The sequence below is a fragment of the Pezoporus occidentalis genome, unplaced genomic scaffold (assembly GCF_034315485.1).
Source record: "Pezoporus occidentalis ecotype Australia unplaced genomic scaffold, CSIRO_AGI_Poc_V1 ctg285, whole genome shotgun sequence".
NCBI classification, from domain to species: Eukaryota; Metazoa; Chordata; class Aves; order Psittaciformes; family Psittacidae; genus Pezoporus; species Pezoporus occidentalis.
In genome coordinates this window covers 454,321-463,274 of record NW_026914774.1, presented here as the reverse complement: position 1 = coordinate 463,274, position 8,954 = coordinate 454,321, and the positions used below count along the sequence as shown (strand labels likewise).

At 50.2% G+C, this 8,954-nt stretch overlaps 1 protein-coding gene across 3 annotated transcripts in view; it reads left to right on the top strand.

The window, feature by feature from the left end:
* The first annotated feature begins 3,340 nt into the window (after positions 1–3,340).
* DIS3L2 (DIS3 like 3'-5' exoribonuclease 2) overlaps positions 3,341–8,954 on the top strand; it is a 199,849-nt gene continuing 194,235 nt past the window's right edge. For all 3 annotated transcript variants that reach the window (XM_062625978.1, XM_062625976.1, XM_062625975.1), the window contains exons 1-2: positions 3,341–3,501; positions 6,072–6,779. In XM_062625978.1, the coding sequence (XP_062481962.1) occupies positions 6,092–6,779 (688 nt within the window). In that variant the 5' untranslated portion in view covers positions 3,341–3,501; positions 6,072–6,091. The remainder of the gene's footprint in view (positions 3,502–6,071; positions 6,780–8,954) is intronic.

Here is an 8,954-nt window from a genome sequence, read left to right as displayed (position 1 = left end):
AAATGCAGGCTTTGCCCCATGGACCAGACCATGTTTCCAGATTCTCATATGCCAGCAGGAGAGGACTGAGGAATGCTTTGCCAGTCTGGTAGTGCTCATGGTCGCTTGTGAAGTCAGGGCCTAGCTGGAGGCAGAAGTTGAGGGTGATGGAGGTGTCCAGCTGTGGAGCCATATCCCTCTTGCCACGCATGATATCACTGTGAAACCACAGGTTCCAGTGCCAGCAGTGGTGCTAACAAACACTGAATCCTCCCCATTTCCTCCTCCCCACATCTATAGTCTCCTGTGGAAGGAACAGGGAATGCTGAAGCTGCTGCAGCTGGTGGCAGCACCTGGTGCAGGAGGGAGCCTGGCCAAGCTCTGGGCTCAGCTTCATCACTAAAGGGATGAAGAAGAGCAGGGACATGGCATGACTCAGTGGCACAGAGGGGAGCTGCAGCTCCCACCTGGCAGGCACAGGGAGGGGAGGCAGTGGGGCTGGGGACTCTGGGGTCCCCCCTGCCCCATCTCTGGCTCTTCCAGGTGTGTGAGCTCCTCGCTGCTCCACACAGCAAGAGAAGGCGCAGGATGGCGCAGGCCAGCCCTGTGCAGCTGGGGACGTGTCACCACTGCGCCTTAGCAGAGCAGATGCCAACCACTTCAATTTAACAGCAGCTGGGAGAGCAGGAGGGAGTGGGGGAGCACACACCCTTCCACTGAAAGAGTGGTTCCATAGGGCCATGCTCACTGCAGGAAACGCCAGTGGGAACTGCGTCTACCCTCTGTCTTTGGGGGCTCAGCTGCTGAGTGACTGGTGGCTCTGCTTGCACAGGGAAGGGCTGCTTCCCTCCTTCCCACCCAGGGTGTGCAGCAGCTGTGTGGCTGGCATGGGGCAGCTTGAGAAGAGATTCAGAGCAGCCCTGTGGAGAAGGACTTGAGGGTGCTGGTCGATGAGAAATTTAACATAAGGCAGCTGCAGTGTGCCATCGCAGCCCAGAAAGCCAACGTATCCTGGCCTGCATTAAAAGGAGCATGACTAGCAAGTCGAAGGATCCTGCCCCTTTACTCTGCTCTTGTGATACCTCACCTGGAGTATTGTGTGCAGTTCTGGTGTCCTTAACATAAAAAGGACATGGAACTGTTGGAACAAGTCCAGAGGAGGGCCACGAGGATGATCAGGGGACTGGAGCACCTCCCATATGAAGACAGGCTGAGAAAGTTGGGGCCGTTCAGCCTGGAGAAGAGAAGGCTGCGTGGAGACCTCGTAGCAGCCTTCCAGTATCTGAAGGGGGCCTGTAGGGATGCTGGGGAGGGACTCTTCATTAGGGACTGTAGTGATAGGACAAGGGGTAATGGGTTCAAACTTAAACAGGGGAAGTTTAGATTGGATATAAGGAAGAAATTCTTTACCCTAAGGGTGGTGAGGCACTGGAATGGGTTGCCCAAGGGAGCTGTGAATGCTCCATCCCTGGCGGTGCTCAAGGCCAGGTTGGACAGAGCCTTGGGTGACATGGTTTAATGTGAGGTGTCCCTGCCCATGGCAGGGGGGCTGGAACTTGATGATCTTAAGGTCCTTTCCAACCCTAACTGTTCTATGATTCTGTGATGCCTCCCAGCCATGCCATGGCAGAGCTAAGTCCTCTCTTTCCTCCCTGCACTGGCCAGAGCTGCCAGGGTGGGGGGCAGCAGTGCCCGCAGATCACAGGCAGAGCCTGTCTGTTCGGTGTAGTTCATGTCAATGAAACACTGCCTTTGCTGGTGGCATCCCGACACCCAGACAGGTATGACTGTCCTTGTGCAGGAAGGTCTGTGCTTGACACCCTTGGTCCCACAGCAAAGCCCTGTGCTTTCTCACAGCAGCTCCCTGAACTGGCCTGAGGGCCAGAGTTGGAGCAGCCTATGCCTGCCACGGCTGCCATGGGGTGCTTCACCTTCAGCAGCTCCATCTCAAAGGGCTCACTGTGGAGGTGAGCTGACTTCATGGAGGCCCAGCAGCACTGGCTGGGAGCATGTCTGTGAGGCTGGTTTGAGCCTGGGAGGGGCTGGCAGCCATAGGTGTTGCTACACACTGAGCAGACATGGTCTCATGGTCTTTAGAGGTGACTGATGCCAGGCATTGTGGGTACCAGCCTGCAGGATGAGGAACAAGTACCACGGGCCAGGTGTCTTCCCCATCCTAAGGGCTGCCTAAGGGCAGCAGGATGGCCTGCTCAGACTTGTGTTCCGGCAGAACTGAAGACTGAACACAGCCTTTTCTCACCAAAGCCCCACCTGGGGACACCAGCTCAGGTCCCTTTGGACCCATCCTCTAATCCTTGAGGGGCTGTTCCAGACAGACAGCTCAAACAGGGATGACTTGAGGGTGCCATGAGGCTAGTTTATTCCTCTTCAGTTTTAATTTGGGCTGAAGTTCTTTGGCAAACCCAGCCTTAATTTGAAAGTAACACCAGGGTGACTAAAACTAACTCCCAGTTAGCCAGACCCTGGATCTGACTTTGCTATAAAGCCCTGGGGAAGGTCTGCAGTCACAGAAGAGCAGGGAGTAAAAGTCCCAGCTCCTGACCCTGGTCTCATGCTTTAATGTCACCCTCTGATGCAAAGGCTGACCTATCCTGCTTGAGATCAGGCCACTGCCACTCAGCACCATGAGTTGGTCACTATTTGCGTGCCGTGGCATGGTTGGGCTGACGGTCTGCAAGTTGCTTGGTGCCCAACCTCCAGTGCTAGGGAAGCACAAAGACCTCAGGGAGCAGGAGCCCAGGAGCCTGCTCTCCTCTGCAGTGAGAGTGAGACCACACACATCTTGAAGGGGGCTTCCCTGCACGGCTTTTGGAGGTACGGGTGCCTGCAAAACTCTTGAGTTTCCATTGAGACAATACCAGTCTCAGCAATTCACAGTATTAAATCAGCCAAACTATACTTTTTTCACCTATCTGGCCAGAAACTTTGGCTGGAGCAGCATGCTGGCACTGAGCTCAACCGAACCGTCACAGAGGGCTCAGCTGGCCCTGGCTGGAAGACGTGGTCTGCAAACCTCAGACAGCAAGGTGTATGCCTGGGTTGGATCCCTGCTGTGGTGACAGCACCTCCTGTCCCCCACCTCCCGGGGGTACCCCGTCAGACCCCCCTGCTCATGCTCTCGCAGGAGAAGCCCCAGCCTGGGGCACTGGGGCGCTGACAGTGGGGAGCCCCTTCCTCCGCAGAGGGCGGGCTGGGGCACCCTCCCACCGTGCCCCCCCTCACACGGCCTTTTCCGATGTGGGCCCCCAGGCCTCGGCTGCGCCAGGCACTGCATGCCTGGCCCTACAGGTTGTCGGTCCGCCCCAGGTCATTGCAGGTCGCCCGGGGCTCCTGCCCCAGCACCGGGAGCGCCCCGCCAGGGTGGAATAGGGAGCGAGCGCTTCGCGCGTGAGGCCTTCTGGGCCCTGCTGCGGCCCGTAGGCCGCCTCCGACCCGGAAGTGGCCTTTGGAGGCCCTGGGACATTTAAACGGCACGGAGCGGCGCAGGGAGCGGTTCGGCCGGTGAGTGCTGGGGCCGGGCGCGGTGCCCCCTCCGCGGGTCGGCACCGGAGGGAGGGGCAGAGGGAGGAGAGCTGCTCCTTAGTCGGGCCCGGCGGTGCTCAGTCCTTGTCAGACCCCTGGCAGCGCCCGCGCCGTGACCGGGGTCTGGTCTGGGCGTTCCGTGGCTCGTCCGGCGGGCGCGGGCGTCAGCGCCTTCGTCGGGCCCCGCAGGAGGGCGGCAGTAGCCCTGGCCGCGTCCCTGAGGGGGTCGGGGGCGCTCCGGGCGAGAGTGCTCGCGCCTGGCAGGGGAGGCGGCGGGCGCGGGGCGGCGCCGGGGCTGCCTCTGGAGCCTGCAGTCCCGCTTCCGGTCCTGCTCCTCAGGCTTCTCGCTGCTGGGCGCTGGCTGGGGTGCTTGGGTATCCCCGAGCACTGTGTCTAGGGCGGTGACGGGGTGAGGGTGGCCGGTGCCGCTCTGCGTAAACAGCTGGGTGGAAGTGACGGGCAGCTTTCATCCTGGGCTTAGCTGTGCCAGCGTCTTCCTTCAGTGCCTCCTTCTTGGCTTTCATTCGCCCACAGTGCCCACAGTCCCGTCAACGGGAGCCCGGCAGGGTGGATGTACCTTGCACCCAGCTTCACACTCACTTCTGCCTTCCCTGCTCCCCACTGTTAGGCAGCTGTCAATTCCTGGCTGCCCATGGAAGACTAATGATGAAATTGTAATGCAGGGGGGCTTGCAAGTCTCTGTTTTTTGCCTGTGCTACAGTTGCCAACTGCTAACGTGATTAAAGTTGCAGAAATTATAGCGTAGGCGAGGTGTGAATGTTTACTTTTTGCTTGTAAGTAAAGATGGCAAAGTCCTGTATCCTGGAAGCAGTGTTTGGAGTAGTCCTACTGGCTTTTATAAATGTTATCTACTTTTGTTGAATTGGCAGTGGGAAAAGGTGATATTAAAAGAAAGCTTACCATAGACCTACCCATGTGATGGCTTTGTAATAAATCTGTAGCAGGTCAGTCTATTAGAAAAGTTTAGTTATTGGCCAGCACCAATGGAAAATCTTAGGAAGAAGAATCACAAACCACACAGAGAATTTTTCCTATTTATTCAGGGTTTTTTAATTTTTTTTGCTTTGTATTGTGAAGCCTGTTCACATTCTGCTCAGTTACTTAAGTAAATCTTGCTGCAGCACATGTTGTTTCTTTGAAAGGGCCGCAGCAGGCACTCTGGGGAGGAGTTGGTTCTGCAGTCCTTGGTCCCTGCCGCATGGTGCCCTGTTCCCTGGGATTATATGCTCGGAAGAGACTGCCTGTGTCCTTATCCTCTGTGCAACTGCAGCAAAAGGGAGAAGGGAGTTGGGAAGGATGATGAGAAATTCCAAGCATGCTGGGAGTAGGCAAGGGAATATAGATTTCACTTCTGCTGTGCTTTGTATTCTGTCCTGCCAATACCCCTGTGCTTACCGAATTGAAGAGAAAGGACAGTATCCTTTAGTTTAGCTTTGAGTCCAGTGCCCCTTAGTTCTGGCATAGAAGAAATGCCAGTGAGCCCTGAAATTCTCAACATACTAGCTGGGGTGAAAGTCAGCTCTTCTGCTTCAAACATGTCTTGAAGGAAAAAATAGGCATTTTCATGAAAGCCCACAGGCGATAGCATTTTCCCTGGTCTCCATTATCAATGTATTTTTACATTCACCTTTGATATTACATACAGCAAAAATCATTGCTATGTCCTGTCTATACCTATAATTTACCTTAATAGTAGCTGAGGACAACTTACTAGATTGTTTTGCTCCAAAAACTTAAAAGGTAGAGCAGCTGAAAAAGAATTGAAAGATGCTTCAGCTACTTAAGTTCCACACTTGTACAGCAAAGGTGGAGGCATAGTACCATCTACAGAAACTGGCACTGGATGGAGCGGAAGCCAGTGTATTTCAGTCACTAAGAATTACGAGCTCTTGCAAAGTAGGTACGTGTACTAGAGAATTTGTTTTATTTCCATCACACTGGGAGTACGTTTAAAGCTAGAAAAAGGAAGTGTAATGGTTATTCTTGGTATTTGAAGCAAATGTCCTATATAATCTGGAAGTGTCAGCCACTGTGAGAGGGAGCTGACACGCAATGCATGCTTTTTACAGCAGTATTGAAACACTTCAGTAAGGATGCAGTTATTTTTGAAGACTCCAGGTTGGACAGGACAAGATTTTATTTCTGATAACTGCTAAACTGATGCATCTGATACAATCTGTCAGTCACTGCTGTAATTTACCTGGCTTTTTCAAAGGCAAGAAAGAGCAGATTGAAGGAATCCCTTATATTTGGGGTGTCAGCCTTATAACAGAAACTGCTGTTTTATGTGGCATATGGGCAGGTATGGCTTATGGGCTGTGGTTGCTTTTAGGTCACTGACAGGGATTTGGTGCAGGTGCGTCATGAAGCCCCTTCCCCCCAGTGGAGTGATTTACCAATCCAGAATTTCTGTAAAGGACAGTACATTTTTATTTAGTACACTTTTGCCTCTTTTGGTGTAATCAATTATTTGACATTTGTTTCAAGAAAATAACCCTTTTTTTCCCTGTGTCTATTTGTAACTGAAGTTTGGGCCTTTTACTGCACTATGGATCAGCTGGGGAATGTGAGAAATACTGCTACTGCCCAAGGTGCCAAGGAGGGATTGAACAAGCCTGCTGCTCCCCAGAAGAATGCTTACGCAAGGCTTGTGCAAAAGCACCACAGTGTCCGGTTCCGGTCATATTTGAATCAGATTTCACAGACAATGCAGCTAGAAGATGACCCCAGCTCGGATCTGGACCCACCTCTCAGGAGAGGCCTGGAGGGGGATAATCCAGTCAGGAATGGGTTGAATGTGCACAGCTATTCACCAGTCAGAACATCTCATCTGGAACAGAGCATGCCTGGAGGATTTGAGGATGATAAACTACAGATCACTCAGAACAGATGTCCTCATGAAAGAAATGCCTTTGTTAGTCTAGAAGGAGACTCGGAGGTGGAGGATGATTATTGTATACATCAGCACGGAGCTGCATCTGACTTGTTAAATATGAGTGATGACCTGGGTGGGAGAGTATCAAACAGCCTGAGACACTGTGCAGCTCTGCTGAAGTCCTCTGAGTCTGATGAAAAGGATGAGGAGGACATGTGGAGGAAGAAACATAAGAAACGAGGCAGATATCCTGCCTGCACAGATACAGCAGCTGGACACTTGTTGACTGAGCAGTTTAGTGAGGATGTGCTGGCAATAAATGCCAGGAAAAACAGTCACTTGTCTCCAGGTCAAGTCCAAGGTGAGTTCACACTAATGATTTGTTTGGTCTATTTGCTACAATTACTGTGGAATTGAATATGATGTTTTAGTCATGAGTGACTTAACATGAGCCAGTTCTGCTCTGTCCAAGTTAGTCAGTCCTTAGTTACCTGTGGGTGGCTTTGTCCTAGTTTACATGTAAGCCACCCAGCACGTGCAAATGGCTTCATGTGGAGCCAGCTTGGTGCTGGCAGGGCCTAATCCCCTGGCCCAAGCTCTGTGTATGTGGCTGTGCTGCTTCCAGGATCAGTTCAAGGCTAAGAGAGCCCAATTTCTGTGGTGTAGAGTCCAAATTAGTAAGACTGCTGGATCAGAGCTGACTCAGGCCAGAATCATGCTTTTCTCTGCATTGCCTCATTGGATCTGAAGTGCTGGTTTGCCTTTGTGAAGGGTGCAAGCTCATCTAGTACTTGTGGGGCTAAGATGCCTGTATAATATCTAATTCCTGATACAGAGTGTTCTCCAGTAAATTTTGTTGTTAGTACCAAAGAGACCACATCTTGCCATAGAAATTGAATGTCTCTTAAATGGCAAAAAGCCCACTTATGGAGAGAAATGATTTAAACAAACAAACAAAAACCAAAACAGTATCAACAAGCAACCAAAGCCAGGAAGTTTAAATTTGATTTCTCAGTTTAATGGATTAAAACTTCCTCTGACTCCTATTTATGGTGAAATACTTGGATAGGCAGATATTATGAACTGCTACTTGAGGAAGTCATAAATGTCACTGTATTAAAATCTCTATAACAAGTAGAAAAGACATCAATTTCTCAGCTGGGTAAGATGGGCCTGAGGCCTATCGCCACTTCTGGATTGAAAATAAGTAAATGTTAACTAAATCAATCTTATAAAACTATGTCCTGTTGCTTGAGAGTTGCAAGTAATGCACTTTTTCAGGGTTTGTGGTATTTTTGAGCTTGTGACAGTAGATCGTGTGCTAAAGTTGGTAAACTTTCATGAGTTCTTGCAAGACAAGATCATAGTTAAAGATTTAACACAAGCAGATTATGCTAAAATTTGTTTATGAGCATGACTTTTTGGGAGGGTTCCCCCCCCATGCTTTATTATAACACTATTTACTATGCTAGCCTGTTATAGACTTTGCTGCCTTTCACCCTGCAGCTTTTGGAGTGTAAGGAAGAGCAGCTAACAGATGGAGAGTCTACAAGGCTTACACTTTATAGCCATGAAAACAAAAGGTGCCTGCATGGATTTTATCAAAAGCAAGCACCTGCAGTTCCCTGCTTGGGAGTGGGGTTGCATAAACCCTTTGAAAAATACGTGTTTGTTTAGTGTAAAGACCTAGAGCAGAAAATGTTGACCCTCATGTTAGACATCCCAGGTGGAAAACTCACACTTTGGGGAAGACTGTTGGAAAATTATGTACTTAACCCTTCCTTTTCTTCCACCTGTGTATCTCCCCCTGCCACCCTCCTATGTAGCTGAGACTGGTGTACACCAGAATGCTTGCAGGGATGTAAAAACAGTTTCTTGGGAAGGAAAGAAATGGGGGAAAAAAAAAGTCATTTGATTGAGAGAAACGTCTTTTCTGCTGTTCAGTGTGAGTATATTTTAGCAGTCTTGTTAAGTGAAATGAGGATTTTACAGTATGCAAGTGCTTAGGTATAAGAACTCACACATGACAGAAAGCCAGGACACAGCACCAGATTAATATTTTCTCATTTCAAAGCTTGTCTTTCTGTCTCGATGCTGGTATAAGTCATCTTACTTTTCATAGGCAGGTGCCTGGTTTGATTGGTTTAAATCAAGGCTTTTGAAACTGTGATGGCAAGAATTGCTTCTGTCATAGCAGTGGGGCATATCATCTTTTCAATAATGACATTTCCTTACAAATTAACTCTCTTCAGCTTGTTGTAGGCTTTCCAAAAGGCTCTTTGAGCTAATCTTAAAGCCAGGCATGCCTCTTTATATTGCTTCATTTCATTGTCCACTTCTTAACAGCTCTTCAGCTCAGGCTTAGCCATTGTCAGGTTTGCAATGACTCTAAAACTGACAGTACTAAAATTGAAGGCAATCATGGAGGTCTGAGAAAACCCTTTGAGTGCCCTGGGGCAGGCTGTGGGCAGTGGGGGACTAGTCCTTGTTAATGTTCTTCCAGTGATGCAGCAGCTCCTGTAGCCTTGGGGGAAAG